The 25,067-nt window shown below is 37.5% G+C and overlaps 2 protein-coding genes and 1 long non-coding RNA gene across 14 annotated transcripts in view; 1 reads left to right on the forward strand and 2 right to left on the reverse strand.

The window, feature by feature from the left end:
* Spir (spire type actin nucleation factor) overlaps window positions 1-25,067 on the forward strand; it is a 270,912-nt gene that overhangs the window by 46,077 nt on the left and 199,768 nt on the right. For 11 of the 12 annotated variants that reach the window (XM_077426518.1, XM_077426524.1, XM_077426526.1 and 8 more), the window contains one exon: window positions 7,747-8,034. In XM_077426518.1, coding sequence (XP_077282644.1) covers window positions 7,747-8,034 — 288 coding nt within the window. The remainder of the gene's footprint in view (window positions 1-7,746; window positions 8,035-25,067) is intronic. The other variant, XM_077426521.1, reaches the window with a different exon arrangement.
* On the reverse strand, window positions 13,162-16,697 carry LOC143908762 (uncharacterized). Its single transcript, XR_013260240.1, has 4 exons — window positions 16,347-16,697; window positions 15,618-15,807; window positions 14,877-15,091; window positions 13,162-13,853 (listed from the first exon to the last, which is right to left on the reverse strand). It is a non-coding gene; the product is annotated as an uncharacterized LOC143908762 (long non-coding RNA).
* On the reverse strand, window positions 20,316-22,059 carry LOC143908738 (uncharacterized). Its single transcript, XM_077426501.1, has 3 exons — window positions 22,036-22,059; window positions 21,791-21,961; window positions 20,316-21,714 (listed from the first exon to the last, which is right to left on the reverse strand). The coding sequence occupies exons 1-3, from the start codon at window positions 22,057-22,059 to the stop codon at window positions 21,502-21,504; spliced, it is 408 nt and encodes a 135-aa protein (XP_077282627.1). The 3' UTR covers window positions 20,316-21,501.

Genomic DNA, 25,067 nt, shown 5'->3' on the forward strand with positions numbered 1-25,067 from the left:
GCCGCGTTTGATTGCGACATCCGTGACGAACAGGCATTATCTATTAATTGTTGCATTTGTGCTTTTAATTCAAAAAAGGATGCTTCAAAAGCCTCGCGATCTTTACCGTCAGAGTTCTCTAAAATTTTGATTTGCGACTGAATTTCGTCGTATTCGTTCCAGTAGTTGTCTAACTTGTCATTACGAACCTTTACCTGTTCAATCATTTCATCGCTTATGTCCGGGGCATTCCTTACACTATCGACGTATGTTTTTATACGCGTACAAGAACCCTTCAATATTCTTCGCTTAATTTTCAACGCGTCTAAATCCATCTTGCTACTCTATTGAGTTTGAATTGCCAATACTGGCGCCTGTGACCTTCGTAATATCGATAATACTGTACGCGAGTATAACAGTAACGCTTTACCTGTGCTAATGTTAATGCTATTATAATTATGATTGTAACTAGTGTTTTCGCCTTGTGGTGCCGATGCCTTCGTCCTCGGGTTGCCGACGTCTCTGCCTGGTTGCCAACGTCTCTACCCCTTGGTTATTGATGTCTCTGCCCCCTTGGTTTTTTGGTGTCTCGTATAAAACGATGTCCCCGTGATAATTGCTGCTGTTACTATGCTGATATATGGCACCGTATGTGCCAATGCCCCTTTGACCGTGATAGACGACTGCTCGTAGTTAGGTTAGGTGCACTTGCTCGTGGTGTGCCCGCTTGTGAATATGTGCGGCAAGCCCCAATGGTATTGCAATTGTGATTGTGCGTTTGGTTGTTTGCACGGTGCCCGTTTACGTCAAAGAATGCCTTCGTACTTCGTAGCTCGCTCAATCGACTGTTGCCGGCATATCCGGCTCGAAGGACCAAATTTGTATTTGCGAGCTCCTGCGATTTTATTCCACTCGCTAGAGAGGCACTGTGTGCTGGTACAGCACCTGCTTACTTCCGAATTAATTAACTCAATTGTGTGTACTTAAACAATTGTCTTTATTGTACGTAGAAATCGTGTACGTTTTTTCTGGGGCGTGACACCGTGACCATTACATATATCGATCGAGAAATCGATTCTTCCGCAATATAAGATATAAACTAACTGAGCGCCCTCCTGAACGATAGCGAATCAGAGCGGAGCTAAAGCCGGGTTCACAACTCGCAAAGCGCGGGAAAGACAATTTTTCATCTATAATTAAACGAGAACGATACACCGCCGCCCTTGAAAACCTCAGGTTTCAAGTATAAAAAAATTAAATAATACATATCTTTCTTTATCGCTTGTTGCAATTTGAACGTCTTGTAATGCACTATAGAAACATAACATAATATAGCATATTGGCGGCGCGAATCCATCATGTACTATGAGATATTAGATATAAAGTATAATATAAGTAATAATGAATGCAATACAATGTAAGATATTACGCAGAAACAAATAATACTTTACACATCTAAACTGCTAGGTAACACTGATAACTTGGTCAAGGGTCGAGTAATTAACCCATTGTTAGTTTTGATGACGGCTGATCGAATAACGCCGTCAGAGCTTTTGTTAACACTCTCGATACGTCCTAGTAACTATTGAAAGGGTGCTAATCCTGATCTCTGAATCAAAACTATCTGTCCAACCTTGAGCTGTTCGCCCTTATTAAGTTTCCATTTTGATCTACCCTGCAGTTGATTCAAATATTCAAGACTCCATCTTTGCCAGAAGTGCTGCCTTAATTGCTCGACCCTTTGCCAACGCGACAGACGATTCATTTTGATGGATGTTATGTCCGGATGCGCATAACTATTCAAAGAGTCGCCTATTAAAAAATGCCCAGGACTTAATGGACGTATGTCATTCGGATCGCTTGAATATTGACTAATAGGGCGCGAATTTAGTATGGCTTCAATTTCAGCGAGTATGGTGGACATTTCATCATAATTTAATGCTGCGTCCCCGATTATCCTTTTCATATGATATTTTGCCGACTTTATGGCGGCCTCCCAAAGACCTCCGAAGTGGGGCGCGTTTGGTGGGATGTTTTTCCATTCTATTCGCTGTTCGACAAAGAATTCATTTAGTTTACGCTGTGTCTGTTCCTTAATAAATGATTCATGTAATTCCTTAAGCTCCCTAGCGGCTCCTACAAAATTAGTCCCGTTATCGGAGTATATGCAGGATACCTTACCTCTTCTTGCTATAAATTGTTTAAAGGCTCCCATAAATGATTCTGATGTCAAATCAGCAACTAGCTCGATGTGTATCGCTTTGGTGGAGAAACAGACAAAAACGCAAATGTACGACTTATTTAGTTTGGCGTTACGCCTCTTATGTTCCTTAATAAGAAAAGGACCTCCAAAATCAATCCCGCAATGCGTGAACGGTCTTGACATTTGAACTCGCGAACTGGGAAGGTCACTCATAATCGCTTCAGACATAGAAGGTTTGACCTTCCAGCATATTGCGCATTTTCTTATAATATCACGAGCAGTGGCCTTCGCCGCTATAGGCCAGAATTGTCCTCTAACTGAGTAGAGAGTAGCCTGAACACCGGCATGCATATTTCTAACATGTTCGTAACGAATAATAAGTTTTGTAATCGTGTGACTCTTAGGTAATAATATAGGATGCCTTGCTTCGTATACTAGATTTGTATTTTTTAAACGACCGCCTACCCGCAGTATACCTTTGTTATCGATAAACGGATTTAATGACAATAATCTACTATTGACTGGTACGGATTTTGATCTTTCGAGTTGTCCTATATCGCTGGCGAATTCCTGCCGCTGCACAAATTTGCATAAAAATTGTAACGAATCTTCATATTCCTTCGGCGTTAACAAAGTATGTCTTTTTTCGCATGTAGTCTTACAATTATTAATAAACCGAAATATATATGCTAATACTCGCACTAACTTTTGAAGCTTGGAATATTTGGCAATCAATTCATCCAACATTGGAGACTCCGCTTTGACTACAAGAATATTGGATAATTGTTCCGGCACTGTGGCGCAGCGTACAACTGATTCGGGCCAATACTCTTTGTCTAATTTTAGCCAATCAGGCCCTTCCCACCAAAGTGTTGCTCCAACTATTTCCGAAGGACCCGCCCCACGAGAAATTATATCCGCGGGGTTTGATTTAGTATCGATATGCCTCCAATCTTCTACTTCCGTCAGCCTTTGAATTTCGCCAACACGGTTAGCAACGAATGTTTCAAATTTACGTGCTGAAGCCCTTATCCATGCTAATACGATCGATGCATCAGTCCACAGAAATTTTCTCACCTTTGGAAGCTTGAGAGATTTGATTGCCTTTTCTTGCAACTGGGCCAATAACACTGCTGCACACAACTCCATGCGAGGAAGCGAAATTGCCTTGATTGGGGCCACTCTTGATTTAGATATCAATAACATAGTTTGATAGTTTCCATCTGCATCTCTACAGGGTCGAGTTCTAATATAGCAACACGCGCCATACGCCGATTGGCTTGCATCTGCAAATCCATGTAGTTGTACCTCCTCTACCTTTGCTGTAGAAAGTATAAACCTCTTGATCTTCAGCTCGTTTATGCTGGGCAGTTGAGATTTGAATTGCTTCCATTGAGTATGTATGTTCATGGGGACGTTTGAGTCCCAATCCATTTGAATTTTCCATAATTCTTGAATTAAAATCTTCGCCTTGAGTATAACCGGACCCAAAAGACCTAACGGATCAAACAATTGAGAGATTTCGGCAAGCATCTCTTGGTGATCTTGGTGCTTGTTGAATCAACGTTGATCGTGAACCTGAATACATCCTCTGAAGAATTCCATTGCATTCCAAGAATCCGAGATTCTGAGTTTTTATCGATGGCGATATTGCCTGGAGGCGATGATGATTGGGACAATCCGCTCAAGAGCTGAGGGTGATTAGCGGACCATTTGCTCAGTACAAACTGCCCTGATTTCAAAATGGTGACTACTTGATCCCTCTTTGTAATCGCTTCTTCTATGGTGTCGCCTCCCGATAATACATCGTCCACGTAAGTATCCTCTTCGAGGACCTCCGCTCCTAAAGGCAGGTCATCTTGATTGATTTTGGCCAATTCCTCGAGACTACGTGTCGCTGAGTGCGCTGCAGACGCGAGCCCATACGTCAATGTCAACATTTTGCAAATGATAATGGGTTCATTAGTATTAAATCTCCATAGAATAAGTAGAATAATTTGAGTATCATCAATTAATATCTGTCGATACATTTTTACTATATCTGCTGTAAAAACATATCGAAATTTACGGAATTTTAGTAATATTGCTATCAAATCTGATTGTACATTAGCTCCTACCAATAATATGTCATTGAGCGAAAAGCCGGAGTCCGATTTTCAGGATGCGTCAAACACCACTCTCAATTTAGTGGTACTGCTAGATTCTTTAAAGACCGCGTGATGAGGCAGGTATACCCTCTTCGTGTTTTCTAATTCTGATTCTTTAACTACTCGCATGTGATTTAGTTCTAAGTACTCACTGATGAATTGCGAATAGTCGTTTTTTAACTGTTTATTATATTTAAAACGCTTTTCCAATTTATTGAATCTTGATAATGCAATCTGTCGCGTATCACCGATCAATTGTATTCCATTGGGCTTTATCGGTAGCGCGACGATGAAACGACCTTCTTCGTTCCGCCTGACCGAGCGTAAGAAGTGTTCCTCGCATTGACGCTCCATGGGTGTCATACTGCTTTGCTTTGTATATTCGTTCTCGATATGCCAGAATTTCGTCAACGCGTTATCGAGATTTACCTTATGATGATCAGTCCTTGACAACATGACATTTACGGAGAGAGTTCTCGATTTCCTCCTGCCTTGAAGTTCGCTACCGAGCCCTCCTGCAACTATCCATCCTAATTGCGTTTTCTGAATAGTAGGGCCCTTGATGGATGGTCTAATTTGTCCTACGCACAATAATTGCCAAAATAACTCAGCTCCTATTAGCATTTGCACTTGAGACGGCATATTGAATTGTGGATCCGCCAGCTGTATATTTTTCGGAATATTTATTACTTCTTTGTTTATGCGAAATAGAGGAATGGAATCTGTTATCCTATCTGTTACCAGGCATTGAATGATGGTTTGAAAGTTATTGTAACGAGATTTAATCTTGATTGTCGCAATTTCATTTGAACTTGTAGCTACTTGATTAATCCTAACGATGGACATGCTATGTTGCTTAGTACGTATTCGCAATTTTGATACAAATTCTCGCGTAACTAAATTGGCTTGTGATCCGCTGTCAAGTAATACTCTACATAGTAGCTTGCTATTATCATTGTCGAAGACGTCGACTAAAGCAGTCGATAACAATACGTAATTATCTTTAGTTTTACTCAGATTATGCGTCACCACTGCGGTGATATTGTTCGAATCCTTTGATACTTGCGTAGTTTGCTCTTTGACCGTAGGATCCTCATCACCTCGTTTGTTTAGATGAAGGAGTGTATTATGTTTTAGCCCACACGTTTTGCAGCTGCTGGATGTGCATTGCTTTGCTTGATGAGATTTCGACTTCAGACAATTTATGCATAGTTTTCGCTTTTTTACTTCCGCAACTCGCTGACCTGCAGGCAATTTAGTAAATGATGGACAAGAGTATATAGGGTGATCTCCATTGCAATAACTACATTTCGAAGTCACCGATGCAATGCAATTTATGGCGGATTTACGTGAATTCGATTGATTCGATTTGCCGGACAATGTAGCTGTGTTTTCCTTATTAATTATGGACTCTAGCGTTTGACACTTTTTTATTAAAAATTCTGTCAATTGTTCAAGACGCGGTAATTCACGACCTGATAGCGTATCCTCCCAGTCGCGAAATGTTACAGGATCGAGTTTATTTGCTAAAATGTGCACGATCAAGTCGTTCCAACTGTCTACGGGACGTTTAAGAGCTTTTAATGCATTGATATGTTTCGTAGTTACATTAAGTAATTGTCGCAATTCTGTATAATTTTCTTTCTTTATACAGGGAATCTCCAATATTGACTGAATATGTGCCTGTACAATTACGCGAAGCTTATTATAACGATTCTCCAATATATTCCATGCTACTTGAAAATTCTGTTCTGATAATTCCAGTGATTTGATTGCATCGGCAGCATCGTCAGATAACGAGGATTTTAAATATTGAAATTTCTCTATATCCGTTAATTTAGCGTTATTGGTAATTATTGCATGGAACATTTGCGAGAACGGAGTCCATTCTTGATATTTACCGGTAAAGGTTGGCAAATTCAGTTTAGGAAGACGTATGTGTGAATTGTCGTGTTGTTGTTGCGAAGCATTAACATTGAAAGCTGCCGCGTTTGATTGCGACATCCGTGACGAACAGGCATTATCTATTAATTGTTGCATTTGTGCTTTTAATTCAAAAAAGGATGCTTCAAAAGCCTCGCGATCTTTACCGTCAGAGTTCTCTAAAATTTTGATTTGCGACTGAATTTCGTCGTATTCGTTCCAGTAGTTGTCTAACTTGTCATTACGAACCTTTACCTGTTCAATCATTTCATCGCTTATGTCCGGGGCATTCCTTACACTATCGACGTATGTTTTTATACGCGTACAAGAACCCTTCAATATTCTTCGCTTAATTTTCAACGCGTCTAAATCCATCTTGCTACTCTATTGAGTTTGAATTGCCAATACTGGCGCCTGTGACCTTCGTAATATCGATAATACTGTACGCGAGTATAACAGTAACGCTTTACCTGTGCTAATGTTAATGCTATTATAATTATGATTGTAACTAGTGTTTTCGCCTTGTGGTGCCGATGCCTTCGTCCTCGGGTTGCCGACGTCTCTGCCTGGTTGCCAACGTCTCTACCCCTTGGTTATTGATGTCTCTGCCCCCTTGGTTTTTTGGTGTCTCGTATAAAACGATGTCCCCGTGATAATTGCTGCTGTTACTATGCTGATATATGGCACCGTATGTGCCAATGCCCCTTTGACCGTGATAGACGACTGCTCGTAGTTAGGTTAGGTGCACTTGCTCGTGGTGTGCCCGCTTGTGAATATGTGCGGCAAGCCCCAATGGTATTGCAATTGTGATTGTGCGTTTGGTTGTTTGCACGGTGCCCGTTTACGTCAAAGAATGCCTTCGTACTTCGTAGCTCGCTCAATCGACTGTTGCCGGCATATCCGGCTCGAAGGACCAAATTTGTATTTGCGAGCTCCTGCGATTTTATTCCACTCGCTAGAGAGGCACTGTGTGCTGGTACAGCACCTGCTTACTTCCGAATTAATTAACTCAATTGTGTGTACTTAAACAATTGTCTTTATTGTACGTAGAAATCGTGTACGTTTTTTCTGGGGCGTGACACCGTGACCATTACATATATCGATCGAGAAATCGATTCTTCCGCAATATAAGATATAAACTAACTGAGCGCCCTCCTGAACGATAGCGAATCAGAGCGGAGCTAAAGCCGGGTTCACAACTCTCAAAGCGCGGGAAAGACAATTTTTCATCTATAATTAAACGAGAACGATACAAGATGTAAACAAGGATAGAATGACAATGGCACGCTCCGCGAACGCACATTTAGAATGACTTATTTCTTGTAAAGTGTCGGTAACCTCACTTGATTTTTCGTACACATGTCCCTTATTACTGTATATTCATATATCAAATTTAGGTACTTATCTAATACTTGTTCTCACGAAAGGACTACCTTAAAATTGAAAAGTAAATTTGCACACTTTTTACAGTTATGTCTTCAATTTTTTTCTTAGGCAACACTAATCGTGAGTCTCGCATGATAGTCCTCGGGGAGGTGCCACCTTCGCAGCCGGAGCAAGAACAGGAGTCTGCGCAGGATGTTGCAGCTCAATGGTTGCAGTCGGAGGATCAAAGGACATTGGTAACTGGCGGCAGCATTCTGGCGACAGCAAGCCGTAGGAGACAAGATGTACCGCCGGTGCCGCAGCCACGGCAAAGAATTGCCAAGGAAAGACCCAACATCAGGGTCTTACCTTCCAATAGGAATCGTAAGTCACGTAGAAGACGCATTACGGTTGCAGGTAATCATCTCATTCATCTCATTGTCAGTGGGTATGAACAATATTTTTAAGTGATTGAGAGATTTCAACAGAAATGTTTAATATATAGTTTAATACAATTATATTTATCACCAAATTTGTATTAAATAGTTTACGTGTATTTTTTTGAAAGTATTTAGAGAGTTTTTGGAACAAACATTACACAGGGTGTTTCCTAAGTAAGTAGACAAATTTGAAGGGAATGTTTTTTGGCTTATTTTAAGAAGAAAAGTTTTCTATAAACATGTTTCTTAGGTCTTAAACTGTTTTGTTTTTAAAATACAGGGTGTCAAAGATGCACGCTTCTGGTGGATCTAAAAATGTTTTATTGGTGCTAGAAAATGGTTCTTAATACCACATGTACGCACACCAAATTTGAATAAAATATCTTTAAATGTTTTCCAGATTTTCGAAATTTTCATATTTTCTTTCCACAACTTTAACATCTTGTATTTAGAAAACGAAGCAGTTTAGAGAACTTATGTGTATAAGATCTTTTTTTCTTAAAATAAGTCAAGGAATATTTCCTTCAAGTTTGTCTACTTACTTAGGAAACACCCTGTATAAATACAGCTAATTGCGTGTATCTTTTGAAATAATCTTATATATATATTGAAAAATCATATATAGTGAAATAAATGCTTGATATATTCGTGCATTTTTTTTCAATTGTAAAGAAAAATTTACACGGTTTAAACTTTTAATAAAATAAATACAGTTAAATACTAAATTAAATACTAATTAATACTTAAATAAATAAAAGTAAAAGAATTAGAGTTAATTAATATATTAATATTCAGTAGTTTTCTCTTTTTCCTCTTTCTTTTTTTTTATTATGCAATAACTGTTGTTACACAACAAGTTTTTCTTTAAGAAAATTGTGTTTTCTTTACATTAATTAATTTGTATTGTTTGCAAAAATAAAAAGTAAGGAATTTGAATTATAAATACTTAACAAAATATTATGTCACAATACTGTAACTTTCAAGTCTTATAACTCAAAAAGTACTTAATGAAAAAATACTTAATTATAGTGTTTTGGAAAGCTCTCGACATAACCTATAAGAATATGCAATAAAAAATAAGGGGTTCCATTTAAGAAACTGAAGGTGTCCTTGATCTGTTCTTAACGATGCTACCCGAGGTTAAATCAATGACACCATCTTATGTTTCTCTCAAAACCATACAATTTTTTGTCTGGAACGTTTTTCTCTAAAATGCTTAGTTTTTGAGAGAAAAGGGGTGGGCGGGTGGTCTCAGACACCCGGTATAGTCTACATACGTCATAACCAGCGCAAATATATAATTTTGGATTTTAAGCCGCCGTGTAATAGCCATGTTATAGCTAGTTTATATGACCACGCGTGCTCATTATTTAATCTGTTCAATGTTCATTTAATTTAATGCGTTTAACGAGGAACCACTGTTACTGATAATGAGCATAAAAGTATTCGAAAATACTTTATATTCAGTAATTTTTTTATTGTTTTAGATATATATATATATATATATATATATATATATATATATATATTGTCACGACTTTTTCACTCCCGGACCGCTCCGGGACGTGTGCCGGATCAAAAGGAGTAAGGGGAGCGGGATGACGGGCCTCTCCGACGATTTTCTCGCACCTCCGACTCCTCACGAAACGAATTTACCGTTGGGCGCCAGACGCGTCAACGCGCGTCCGCGAAATCGCGAAAGAAAACCAACACGAGACGCAAAGCGAGACGTGCGGATGTGCGAGGAATCGGCTAGCTTGACCTAAGGGCTGGGGCGAGGGTGATGAAGGGCGGCGCAATATTTGGCGGGGTGACACGCCATAAATAAGGTTCCGAACTCAAGCAATTAATAAATCAAAATAACATTTATTCGGTAGGAATAATTTGCGCGTGAAACAATAAAGACCGATTCGGCTTCGGTCGGTCGGGCAAATCATATAATCAGTCGCGCGAGCGTCAGAAATGAAACAAAAAGAAATAATGATAGCGCGGACACCAGAATAAACGAAGTATTGCGTTATCGTATAATAACGTGCAGAAGGCGCTGCGATTATCTCCGAGAGATACAGTATGGCAAAACTTACAAGTAATATAGAACATTGACGGTAAACACGAAATAATCACGGAAATAAAAAAAAAAAAGATCTCGCAGGACAGATCGCGAAAGAACGATACCTCACGCTCGGATTGCGTGAACTCAACGCCGGGAGTCGCGCGAGAATTCTGTCGCCAATTATCTTAAGCCTAACGCAAGTCATTCGGGGAAATACTCTACTCGGTCTTCGGTGATTTGCGTACTGCGCAGAATAGTACACTGAGATACTTGAAATAGCGCGGAATTCCGGAACGAACGCCAGGAAAACTAAGTGGAACTACCGCGAGTAATAATCACACGCAATCCCGACGGCACGGAGCCTATTGCGAGAACGGAGTAACTCACGCGAATAACGCTCTCCCGCTAGCACTACGTCTCACACGCAGTCACCGAAAAACGCATCCGAACATGACTACCCTAACACGCACGATTTTCTAAGTCAATTAGCTCCTCACAAGCGGCCGATTAACGCGATTGATGTGCCGACGCATGCGAAATTCCACAAGAGCGATGTTTGGTAATGTGATACGCCGGGAATACGGAAGGCACGAGACACAATCGCGAGCGCGGACAGTACGCGAAACGGACTCGCAGTAACGGACTTCGCCACGAATCTATCGCGATTTCCAGAGGCTCGCAATCGCGTCTTTATCTCAATTCCGCGGCCACGATACCATCCCGAGGTCCTTTGCTCTCGCTGTCGATCGCCATTCGATACGCGGCCTCACGAGAGCGTGCACCGGAGGGCGGCGTCGTGGCTTTACATCTCGATATTAATTACTGCGGGCAACCTCACCGATGTGATGTCTCCTCGTAGGGCTCCTCGCCGTCACCTCGTACGGAGGATCGTCGCAACGTAACAGATTTTCCCGACTTGGGGCGGCTATTGCGTAGTTTAAGAAGAACGTTTGGACTCGCCGACAGACGACCAGAAAGTGTCTCGCTAGATTCGCTCGATAACGGAATCGATGCAGCACCCCCTTCCGTAGGGGCGGGCCAACCAATCGAGAGCGAGCTTGCAAGCTCGCGCGATGTTCTAACGCAGGATCGTCGTAAGGTGGATCCTTCGGGGGCGCGCAACGGTCCCTCGGCGGCGTAGCGACTTCTTCAATTTGTCCCTGGGCAGCGGACTGGACTTTGTTCTGGCCGGTGTGCCTCCGGTTGCCCTCGGGGCGGTCATCAGTCACCCCGCGGGCCGGTATTCCGTGGAGGCAGATTGCTGAGGCCGGGTTTTCCCCAGTACCTGGGGCCCCGCTATCGGCGGCCTTGTCCATCGCTGCCCCCTTCGCCGCACGCCTGCCGCGTTGCTCTTGCCGCCCGTGATCCCTGTAGTTTCCGCTCTCGCCACCCCTCCTCGGTCCTTGGTCCTCCCGGACCCCTTTCGTTATCGGTACTCCCTCGAAGATTCGCCGTGGTGTGGGTGAGGCGCCGCGCGCATTATAATTACACATGAAAATAAAAGAATAGTCAAAACGCGGAAACGATATCGACTTTTTGGCCTCTGGATATCTCGTCGTCGCCTCTCCGGCTCGTCCCTGGGCGCACATTTCCGCGCCTTGTGACGGCGGCGGGGCGCTGCCACGAAGCGGCGGGCCGCAACGTCACAATATATATATAAGAATAAAAAAATATATAATTAATATTAATATATTGTTATATATATATATATATATAAATTGTGATAGGTCTTGCTCGGTTTTTGCCGCCAGTTTGTCATAAGACAACACTACACAAAGCTTGCTCGATTTTTGCCACCAATTTGTCATTAGGAAGCACTGTGCAGACCTTGCTCGATTTTTGCACCAATTTATCATTAGACAGCGCTGCGCTGACCTTGCGTGTATTTTGTCGTTAATGTGTCATCAGATAGCGTTGCACAGATCTTGTTCGGTTTTTGTCGCCAATTTATCGTCAGAGTGCTCGACGCAAATTTTACTCGGTTTTTGCCGCCAATTTGCTATTTGGTTATATGATTATATTTGCCCGTATATTGCCGCCAAAGTGTCGTCAGGCAGCGCTACACAGATTTTTCTTGATTTTTGTCACCAATTTATTGTTAGAATGCTCAACGCAAATTTTGCTCGGTTTTTGCTGCCAATTTGCTGTCTGGTTACATGGCCACATTTGCCCGTATTTTGTTGGCAATTTGCTATCTAATTATGTCAGCAGATTTTGTTACATATTTGCTAGCATTTTGTCGACATTATTTGTTAAATCAAATTCTGTATTTTTTTGAATCTATAAAATGGGTGGAAGGTACTTTAAAAACTAAAATATTTTTTTTCAAAATTATCATAGTTTTTTGGTACTATCGCTATATTTTTATTTAGAATCTTGGAATGGAATCCTACAAGTAATTTTCCGGAATCGATTAAATAAAAGTGCAGGTACTAAAAAAAAATAATAAAATAAAGTAAATAATATTCAAATAATTATAAAAGGATAAACTATAATCGTATTAAATCAAATGTTTATTAATGAAGTAGGGGAGACCGAGGCCAAGTCGGCTCCGAGGCGGAGTCGGTTTTGCAATTATTTCGAAATCTGTATGTTGTGTGAACTCGCCATTAATACTGTAAACGCGGCTTATGGTGTCCACGTGATCAACGGAGTTTAGTGAGGTTACGTCGTAGGGATGGGCGATACAGCCTGAAAGTATCGATACATCGTATTGATATGTATCATAATTGAAAGTATTGATACACAAAAAATATCGAACGTCATGTATCGATATCATCAATATCGAAACATACATAATTAGATATTGGATTAGTTCGCCGTTTGCAAAAAATTTTGGCATCCAATTTCTTACTTCTGACATAAAATAAGGTATTTTGCGGCATAAAGTAGTTACAACGCGAGTATACAAAAACACCTTAAGTACAATTTTTTATTTATAAAATAAATGTTCATATATTAAAATGTGTACTTATAATTATATCACATTAACACTTATAATTATTGTAATTATGATTACATACATTAAACAGAAAAATAATTACTTATTTTTGCACGTGAGTGTAATAACAGAAATATCACATATGAAATCTGTTTAGAAAGAAATGAAAATGGAACTTATAAACTATAATAGCAAATGCAATACTTCGATCATTAAATTAACGCAAATTTACCTCTGTATGTATACACTTACGAGACATTTTATTCTTATCATTGTAAGCAAATCGTAAAAAAATTAAAAAAAAAAAAAAAAAAAAACATTAGTAGAAACTTAATATATAGAATGTATAAAAAATAAGTCCACTGAAGTGTGCAATTACTGCAAACAGAAAAATAATTACTTATTTTTGCACGTGAGTGTAAAAATTCACTTCTATAATACGTTACAAACGCTTCGTCACCAGTCGCGAAGGATGGCGGGAGCGTTTGTGATGTATTGCAGAATTGATAATTTATAAATGCCAATCGCCAAGATCGAGGGAATGTAAAAATAATAATTGATTAAGGTGATTACCTGTCAACCTGTTCCTATCTTCGGACATTATTTTACCTGCTTCAGAAAATAACTTTTTGGAAAGAACTGAAGTGGCAATTAGTGATAAGTATTTAATTGCTAAGGTTCTTAGAGGCGAATCTCGGGCCATATTCCAATATTTTATGGCATTATCATTTATTTTTAACGGTGGTTGATTCAGGTAGTAACGAAAGTCCTCTGGCATTTGGTTAGGATCTTGATTAACTATCTGTTTAGATATATTTAAATTTACAAGATTTTTCATGATAGGACCAAAAATTTGTTTTATCATTATTATCTGAATTTTCTTGTTGACTTTGAAATTCATGGTTAGTATCTGTAACTTTAGAATTTACAAACCTTGTAATTTTATTAGTAGCATGTGAGCAAGCAACTTTATCGTTAAATTAAAATTAATATTTTTAAATCGAGGATCTATAATTGTAGCCATAGCTAACGATGATACATGTTCAATAGTTTCAAATCTTTTGCTTAACTGATCTTTTAACGCCTTTTTAAAATGATGACCTATATCAGTAGAAAGTTCAAACGCCTGTAATGTATTCTTTAAAATATTGACAACTGGAATTACTTTACTCGCAGTAAGATAGTACTCGCCGCATATGATTTTTGTTGCCTTTTCAAATGGTTTTAGCAACTCAACAAATTCTTTGGTCGATTGTAACTCCGAAGCAGTTAGCGTCGGGGGAGCCGTAGGACATTGCAAAATAATGACACTAATTTTTTCGGACAATTGTATAAATCTCTGTAGCATATCATACGTGGAATTCCACCGTGTTTCAACACTTTGAATTAACTTTAAGTTCGAATGAATACGTAATTGATCTACAGCAATAACTGATTTTTTAAAATAGGTGACAATATTTTTTATTTTTGCGCAGAAACCTTTTACGATATTATCGTCATCAATAATTCTCGCCAAAACTAAGTTTAAGGTATGCGCCAAGCATGGCAAATGCTTGTCTGCACCGAAGGCATCAACAATAGCCTTTTTTATGTTAGCAGCATTATCTGACACAACGGCTACAATATTTTGTATATTCCATGTATCTATTAAATTTAATAGCCAATTTTTCAAATACTCGGACTGGTGTCTTTCAGTCATCTCAACAACGCCAATTGTGACAGATCTATGTTGCTCTTCTACTAAGAAGTGTGCCGTTAAGCCCAGAAAACTTTTCATATTTAATGATTCAGTCCAAATATCAGTAGTTAAAGATAAATAATTTACTTGTGAAAGTTTTGCTTTCATCATATTTGATAAGACCTCGTATTTTTCTTCCATAAGACGAGTTATGGTCCTCCTACTAGGAACCGTGTATAATGGCAATATTGCATTCATGAAGGTTTTGAAACCCTCCTTTTCAACTACACGAAATGGTAAGTTGTCCTTAGTAATCATAAACAGCAGTTTGTTTGTCACGTCGGCAGCTTTGGATCCTTCATCTAAAAAATTAAAAATATTATAACAATTTTTTAAATATACTTACATTAGTAATGAATACTTGAATACTACCTATATATATATATATATATATATATATATATATATATATATATAGCCACCTCTAGCAGAGGTAGAACGAACCGCATTGTTATTAGTTAATCTCAATTACACACTAGGCGCAGTAATCAGTCGTTATCAGACGAGTGTAGAGAAGCCATTGGATTACTGCGCCTAGTGTGTAATTGAGATTAACTAATAACAATGCGGTTCATTCTACCTCTGTTAGAGGTGGCTCTATTTTTTTGAGCGCCACTGTATATATAAATTATAATATATTTAAAAATTGTAAAATACTTTTTAAAACTATCAACTAAATATTCTATTTGAATTGACTAAAACAATATTTGAAGAGGACATAGATACAAAAATAATAGATACTTCCAATACTATGTCAATGAATTATATGAATATTTCTTCAATATAAGTTATTTAAAACTCGATTGAATAATTACAACTTCTCCATACCTTGATATGATTTTTGTTTTGCAAACGCTGAGTCAATTCGAGGTTGTTTGGAGGAAACAATTGGATTTCGTAAAACTGATACCGATCGCGTTTCTGTTTCTGATGATGTAGACGTAGACGTAGACGTAGACGGTCCCGGAGATGAGACTGGGTCATCAAGGTCAATGATATCTTCGTTGTCTACTTCGGACTAAAATTCAAAGCATACATCAATTAAGAGCGAATAAAAATAAAGAAAAATATAAATATTGTGTTATATAATAATATAAATAACTGTTTAAAATAGAATGAATACAAGCAGTGAAGTGTAACTGAGGTGAACGAACAACAGGGATTTAGTTATCTCAATATATTTACAAAAGCTCCTCCTGATGAGCAGAGACACAATTTTAATAGAGCATACAATAGTAATCAATATAAATGGCAAACACATAGAATAATAGCACAGTTCAAATTAAAGTCGAATAATAATCATTCTTAAATCCTAAAATAAGAGCAAATTAAATACAATATATAAAGGTTGGCAATAATTATGTTATTATTGCTTCTTGAAGACACTGTATGTGTCGTGATCGCAAATCGCATTACCTTTCTATTTCGCAACGAAAACTTAAACTAATTCTTTGAATAATACGTAACGTAATGTCGAAACTAAGAAGTATAAATGAATATTGATTTAACGCTAGATAATTTAGTAGAACATGCAATGCTTCTTTCGAGAATCTTTACCTTTTGCTACTGGAACGTAAGAGACCCGCGTGACGGGCCAAACAATGAGGTATCAAATATCAAGGTTGTTTTACCGTATCGACATAAACACACAACGAAGCGTCTCGAATCAATAACAACGCAGAATTCGGTAGAAATACAATTAACGCGAGTACACGTGGCGTAACCGATGCGCGGCTTATCGATATTGCGATCTATCTCGCGATAGAAACCGTCGTTAGACAGCGTTATCCGATGTAATCGGAAGGGCTTAAAAGAGCCCGCAATGGCGTGGTCCACGCTTATCCGAAACACGGACAGAAAAAGAAACGAAGTACTTAACGTTGAAGAACTCAGCTCGATCGTCATAGGCTTCATTACCCAGGGATGTATTTTTTGAGCGCTAGCGGAATTCGTCTTTCTTATTAAGCACGCGTCCTTCGTCCCTCGTGCGTCGGCTGGAATGTTCTTTCTCTCTCTTTCTCTTTGTCTGAGGCGATAATAACCACGGAAATCGCACGCACGCAGGAATCAATTTTGTCGTGATATCGAGGATCACACCACGCGAGTTAACGCGGGCGCGAGGCCGAAAGTACTTATGCAATGGCGCAGCTTTATGCGACACTTTCCGAACAGAATATTCTTCCGTTTTTTTCGAATCACGCCTCGTACAATTAATGTATACGACCGAACGATTTAACTCGATCGTACTTTATCGGGATTACGCTTAATCGAACGAATCTTACTAATCGAGCAAAAGAACCACGATCTCGAAACGTGCGTACTGTATCTCAGACCTTGAGCGAATGGCGCGGAACGCGGCTCGTCGCATCGCAAGCTCGGACCGGTAACGACAAAAGAGAATCGGTAGCGCGCTCCTAGCTTCCGGCACCGTGGTCGCCGCTACGCTATCGATTTCATGAACGAGTCGATATTTTTGAGAACGCGCTAAATTTGAACAATAACATATATTATTATTTGTCTTTTTGTCTTGACGAATACTGTAGATTTCTCCATCTGAACATCAGGATGACATCGATTCATATGGAAATGTAAATTAGTTTTTACATCTAACTGGCAGATTTTGCATTTAGCAACTGTATCACTTTTTACAAAATAATTCCAAATAGGATTTTTTGGCAGCACTATAAAGAAAAAGAGATAGGATGATTATTATTTAATAATTAATCAAAAATGAAAGAAATAAGGAAATAGAATAAAATAAAGGAAAACTTGCACGCCTACTTTTAGTACTTTTATAGAAAGTAAGTGCGTTAGTGCGCTGTTAGAAGTTAGAAGTTAGGAAATGGGAACGTGGAATGTGCTCTTTCACATTAGGACTTTTCTTAGATTTAACTCTGTAAATATTACAAATAAAATAATTATACATTCAACTCTATAAAACGGATCATAAGAAATAATGAAATCTGAGTGCGTTTTCCAGCAAGTGATATAAGTCGACTCAAATGTTCTATCTTTTTTATTTATTGAATGCTAAGTAAAGAAAGATAGAACAACGTTTGTAATGACTTCAATGACTTGTGTCGCTTGCTAGAAAGTGAACTAGATAAAAGAAATATATAATAATTATTTTTTATCTTTACTTCGATTGTAACTGCAGTCTCTTGTAAGAGAGTTACTGTTACAGTACGTACCTACGTACTTGAACCTTAATTGAACTAGCTCTACAGAATTCTGTTCTTTACTTTACTGGACACTCTAAGACTAGTCTAGACTAATACAAAGAAGAAAATTATCTATTCAACTCTATAAAACGGATCAGTAAAGCTGCTTTTTCATGCTGACGCTCGACGCTTGATTTAATTGATCACGTGATAGGTCACGTGATCAGTTTTAACGCTCAAATCAAGCGTCGAGCGTCAGCATGAAAAAGCCTTTTAAGAAATAATGAAATCTGAGTGCGTTCTCCAGCAAGTGATACAACTCAAATGTCGTTCTACCTTTGTTATTTATTGAATGCTAAGTAAAGAAAGATAGAACGATATTTGTGACAACTTCAATGACTTGTGTCGCTTGCTGGAAAGTGAACTAGATAAAAGAAATATATACCTAGCTTTACAGCAAGCGACACAAGTCGACACAAGTAGTTTTATCTTTGTTACTTATTACCAAAAAAGAAAGATAAAACGATGCTTGTGTCGATTTGTGTCGTTTGCTGGAAAGCTCCCATAATAATTATTTTTTATCCTTACTTTGATTGTAATTGCAGTCTCTTGTAAGAGAGTTACTGTTACAGTACGTACACTACGTAGCTCTACAGAGTACTACAGACTCCTGTTCTTTACTTCATTGGACACTCTAGACACTGAGATAACGTAACGGCAACGGCCATAAAATAACAAAGGATTTAAGGATAGTCAAGGGCCGGCCCACGGGCGCCACCGCCAACCGCCACGGACGCGGGACGGTCGACATAGGTCTACCAAAGTTCGATATTCAAGGGTCAAGTATCGATACGTGGAAATATCGAGCGATAAAGTATCGATACAAAAAAGGGGATAATTGGGCACTAAAGTATCGATATTTGAAATATCGATACTGTATCGCGTTACGTGCCATGTTGTGATTCTTATCGCAGGTCGAAAGTAAAATTTCTTCCGCGTCGAAAGTCTGTAATATCTTAAGTATTATTGTCTCTCTGAATCTCAAAGTAAGTGATTCTAAAGAGTAATGCATGCTGAACACGAATCCAGTGCATTTTTTCATTTTCATTGATTTCTATTATTTTATAAGCGACCAAACCTAAAACTTGTTTTTGGGGCGACGTCGTGACCAAGCCATATCATGGAGACTTCCGGCGAAAATCAAAGTTAAAGAAGCAGCAGTGGTCGGATTCCGGTGAGGACTTGAATAATATGTGCTGCGTGTGCTCAGAGATGACAGAATAGAGCTGACGAGAAACGTGCGAGCGTAAGGCACATAAGTGTGTGCGCTTTTCTTGTAATTATTTTCTTCCATCGTGTTTTTAATTAATGTTTCCATTTTTTTTATTAAAAAATAATTAATAAAATGTATCTTATCATTTTTCATGATCGGAATTTTGAATTTTTATTTAAAATCCAGTCTGAGAATGAAGACACGAATCCGCCTCCGGAATTTTGATTTTTCCATTTTTGCACCTTTGTTTTTTTTACTCTATACCGGTTGAACAAAGCGACATAGATAAAAAATGCCTATATAAATTTTGTAGCCAAGGATTCACTCTTTACTATGGTATCTTCTTCTTCTTCTTCTTCTTCTTCTTCTTCTTCTTCTTCTTCTCTAGCCTGTTTTCATCCACTCCTGGACTCTTCCATTTCCTTCCATGTCTTCCTCTCCTATGCTGTCTGCATCCACCTTTTTCCTGCGTAGCGTTGGATGTCATCACGCCATCTCGTTTGTGGTCGGCCAACGCTTCTTTTGGACTCTCTTGGTCTCCATTGCATCAGGGCCTTGGTCCATTTGGTGTTGCTTCTTGCAACATGTCCCGCCCACTGCCACTTTTGTCTACTTGCTCGTTCAACCACGTCGGCAACTCCTGTTCTTCTCCTTATCTCTTCGTTTCGGATTCTATCCCTCAGGCTGATTTTCAGCATTGCTCGCTCCATTGCCCTCTGACCAGGGGAGTGAAAGTATGAAGCTTCGCTTGATCCCCTTAGCGACCCCATGGCGCTGGGAGTAATGTGCTTGCCCACGTGATCAAAAACTAACCTAGTTTATTTTGATAAATTCTTGACACTCGTCAAATTTATGTTATAATTTTTTTATCAGTATAATTCTGCAAAAATGCCTAAACATGTGATATTTTTAATATTACATTAACTTATGCCGAGCTTTATAATATTATTTTTGTGACAATTTAACCTTTAAACTACATAAGAAGAAAATAATGGTAATTTCATAAAATAATGATAACATGCATATACTTATAGTGTATTTATTATATAATTACATAATTACAAATAAAAGAATAAAAGAAATGTACTTCAGTTCACATATTTGGCAGACTTTTTCTTTTCTGCACTAATTTTCTTCGGAGTTTCATTAATTTTTTTACAATTTTGCATTATGCGTGTTTGAATATAATTTTGAATAATTAAAGGAATCACATCGTTTTTGTGAAGAGTGCAAGGAAAAGTAAATAAATTCATTTGTAAAGCTTCGTTAATAACTTCTTCAAAAACATATGCAGAATTAGAATGCTTGACGAAAAGATGTTCTAAAGATCTAATAAGTAAATAAAATTTTCTATTTGGATGAGCAAAAGGAGTGGCTTTATTTTCGTTAATCACATTCAAAAACATAGCATTAAAATAATTAGTATGTTCTGTGTGCTCGTCCTGCTCGTCAGAGTTTAATAATGCATTTGTACATACTGAACAGTCTTTAAGAAATGCAAGCATTTTGTGTACCATGTTAGCTGTAAAGCAGTAAATAACACAGTCCACCACTTCTGGTAGACTATAATCAGACTTGACATAATTTTCAAAGTCCCATGCTTCGTTTTGTACAGCATTGTTTAACTTTTCCTTAATTTTCAGTAAAAATTGTTTTGAGTCATCCGGCTTTGTGTAGATTTCTTTTAGTTGCGAAAGAGATATTAGTGGTTCATTATGAACATTCTTTATAACCGTGCAGTTTCCAGATGAAGGAGGTTTTAAAATACCAAAGGTTGACAATATTTTATAGATCTGCAGAAACGTTGGGGTAGCGGGGTGATCATTACAACCGCCTACTTGCCTTACAGTGCCAAAAAATCTCTAAAGAAAGAAGCAATTATACGAAAATTTGTTAAAAATAGTAAAGCATAATGCAAAATTGAATACCTTTAAATATGCAAAAATACATTTTTTAATCAATCCTGAAAGTGAAATGAAAACTCAAACATTATGTGACCTTCTGGTTGACAGGTTTACATCGGTCGTATCTATCGTATCGTAATGAATGAAAAAATCATTATAAATTTAAATACATTTAAATCATTTAAACCATGATTTTAATTAACTCAAAATTCACTCAAAATGTATTAACGCTAGATTAAAATTATTACGTTTAAATGTTATCTTAATTATTATATTCTACCTTATTTATATAAATATATTACTATATATACAAAATAGGGGCACAAATATATATATATCTGTGGAAATATATAAATTAACTAAAATTAAACCCATCAAACCTCAAGTGCGTTCTGATTAACACGTCCTAATTGAAGTTCTGAAAAACCAAAATGATTTACAAGGGTGCAGGTTAGATCCATCATGGATTTTAAAGTTATCCGTAAACCTTTCGCAGTTTGCTTGGTTAGAAACAATTTTTTATCTAAAATCTTATCGTCAACTTTTTTTTCCCAATTATCTAGCTTAGATAAAGATTCTTCAAGGATCTATAAAAAGGGTACATTTTCGAAGTCTCCAACTCAATCTGTTTAAAATTACATTCATTATAAGAATAAAAATTACCTTGAAATCAGGATTACCAGGTTTTAGTCCTTTCAAATATTCTCTTCGATTTAAAGCGTCAAACATATTATTCATCCACTCGCAGAAGTCAGCAGTGGTTTCGCAATCTTTAAGTTCGGGTACGCGGTTTTGATAAAATCGTAAACCATGAGCTACAGATTTACTAAAAACCTATAAACAATACACAAATGTATTAAATCAATATTAATAAAATACGAAAAGATACAATAATTAAATATTAATACTTGAACGGCTAGGCGAACTCTCATTTTGGCGGAATTACTTAAATTCAAATGATTCTCCGTTAATTTTGGACATATACGCATCTGTCCTGGCAAAAGTTTATTATTGGCATACATGATTTTCAAATATTCCCATTTAATTTGCGACTGATTAGGGTCTATCTAATATAAGAAACAAAATTATCAAAAATAATATCTTGGAAAATAAGTCTAAGGAAATATAACAAATAATACCTGCAATGTTAAGTTGTTATGAAGTCTGTGTCGAATAGTTTTCATTAAATGAGGCGTGTCCGAAAAAACAAATACTTTTCTATTTTCGGTCACGGGGTGTTGAAAGTAATTTATCAAATTACATTGGTCAGGATTCACTCCCATCGTTGTCCAAAACTTACTGTTAGTTGAAGCACCGTCACTTATAACCGTATGAACTTTTGCTCCGGCTTTCTCTACTAATATAATGGCTTTTATGATAAGCTGTGATATCATTTTGCCGTTTACTGGACCACTTGACGCAAACACTGCAATCGGCTGTGTGTAATTGTCAGCAAAACATTGGAACATTATAGTCAATGCGTGATTTGCTTTCTCATTAATATTAGTGGAATGCGGTCCATTCTCGCCAAAATCGACAAGTCCTGTGTAGGTCAAGTTCTGTGTCTTTACACTAACACTTTCTCGAGTGGATATCTTGTCGATTAATAAAGCTCCGTGCTTATTAATTTCTTCTTTCTCTTTTCAATAAATATCTTAAATAATTCAAAGAAATTCGCATCGAAACCGCACTTTGTGTCAATTATGGAAAGGTACCTGTTAATGTAAATATTATTTATATGTACAAAACATTGTAACTGTTTAGTATGTAGATTTCAGCTAAAATTGTTTAATAATATGCTGAATACAATGTTTTACCTTCGAATAGTACGAACGGCAGGAATCAGCAAAATGTCATTCTCCCTTAGAAATCGATATCCACAGGGAGATCGCATGTGCATTAGCAAACACAGCAATAGCCAATGCTCGGAATACCTTCTTCTTTTTGGACTTTTCCTCTTCGAATTATTTTTTTTTAAATAGATCTTTAACTTGCGAAATATTTTGAATATTAGCTTCTGTTTTATTTAAGTCTGTTTTCTATTTTTCAATAGATTTTAAGGCTCGTTGTTTAGCTCTATCAGCCAATTTCTTTTTTTTGCACAGGTCCTCTAAGTATTTTCGATTTTTTGATGACAAAGGTATTTGTAACCTGATTATTTTGTCGTGTTTTTTATCTCTTTTTGCGATTTTTTGTAAAATTTTCTTTGCAGTTCTACAATACCTACATATCTTATTATCAGATAACAATACAGGACAATTATTGTGTCTCGTCAAACCCATGTTGTCTTCGAATAGTACGTTACTTTTAACATTTTGTAATTTCGCATCTCTTTGATACGCAGAACAAATCTTCATACCATCTATTTTTAGCAAAATGTTTTGTAATTGTGAAACTTCATCGAAAGGTTCATCAATCATTCCGAAGGTACCAATATCAAGTAAACGACTAAGAGCTTTAACCGTTATGCGCATATCGCCAGTGACAATTATTTCTTTCAAATTAATGACGCTGTACAAGTTGTTAATTTTACAGCATGTGTTTTCAAAGAAATACAGTGTATTATTGGCAGCGTTGTACATTCTGCACCAAGATGATGATGGCATGTCAATGTTAGCATTTATCAAATACTGCATGTTCAATTCGGTTTTCTTTATTTTATTGTTCTAAAAAATAAAATATTTATTACTATTCGGCAGTCTTTTCAAAAGATATGTTTTTTGCAAAACAAAATATAATTTTATAAACTTTTGTTTAAAGAATCTATCAAGCACTTTATAAAAAGACAGATAACTTGGTTTAATTACGATTTATATTCAATATAATTGCATTAAATTGTAGCTCCAGTATTGAAATAACATTCATTACGTTTAAATTAAATTGTACACAACCGAGCTACGAGAAGCATTATGTACATCTATAACAACTAATCATTTCAATTACTTTTGAACTAGAGTCCTTTTCTATTTCCATTAATTCAGGAATTTCTGGTATTTTTACGGGCTCTGACCTCTGTGAATACCGATGACGTCGATGACTTAACGTGATCTATGTTTTCGGTCCATGGAAATACAGATGGGACTGTTTCAGCTTTCAATCTTGGAATTTTGTACGAAGACTTGTAGAAAAAAGTCATAAATAAATAATAACTTAAAAAATTAAATAATCTGCTAAACAATCACAATAACTTACTACGCCAAGTACGTTTCCACTTTGATCACTCCCGTTGCCATAAGATCTTTTCCTTCCAAAAATGCTTCTCACAGACACAATGTTTTGATGAAAGCACAATATCCTTTCTGCGAATAGCAGTTTGCCATCGCTGTATCATAATTTGATTAGTCGGTACACGGAAGAAAGAAACTTTTTCAGGATTGCTAACATATTCTGATGTGCAACCTAAACTGCACACGTTGCCATTCTTTTAGAATAAAATGTCAATAGTTAAATAATTCTGAAACAAGAATAGAAAATACTGAAGAACACTCAACGCACTTAATATTCGAGAAGTAATACTGAACACTGACAGGAGAATACGGATAATACTAAGGGTGCGTTCCATTTGGGCGCTCTCACGCGCTGTAAGCATCGCTATATCTTCGTTTGATATTCGATGTGCAATGAAGATAGAATGATGCTTACAGTGGCTTACAGCGCGTGAGCGCCCAAATGGAACGCACTCTAAGAGTACTAAGTGGTTATGTTGTGATCATGTGAGCAAGCACGTAACATCCTGCGCCATCTGATGTCGGGGTCATTATCGGCGTCAAATATTCTGAGAAAAACAATAAGAGTTTCACTCCTCTGCCTTTGACAGATTCGTAGTTTGTTAGCGCTGTTCGCTGTGAAAGTGATTGTTTCGAGTCCATATGTCGCAACTGGTAATATGCACGTATCATAAATTTTCCGTTTGAGGTTGATTGGGATTTTTGGTTCTCGG

The sequence above is a fragment of the Temnothorax americanus genome, unplaced genomic scaffold (assembly GCF_048541705.1).
Source record: "Temnothorax americanus isolate GAGA-0224 unplaced genomic scaffold, ASM4854170v1 Scaffold114, whole genome shotgun sequence".
Classification (NCBI taxonomy): Eukaryota; Metazoa; Arthropoda; class Insecta; order Hymenoptera; family Formicidae; genus Temnothorax; species Temnothorax americanus.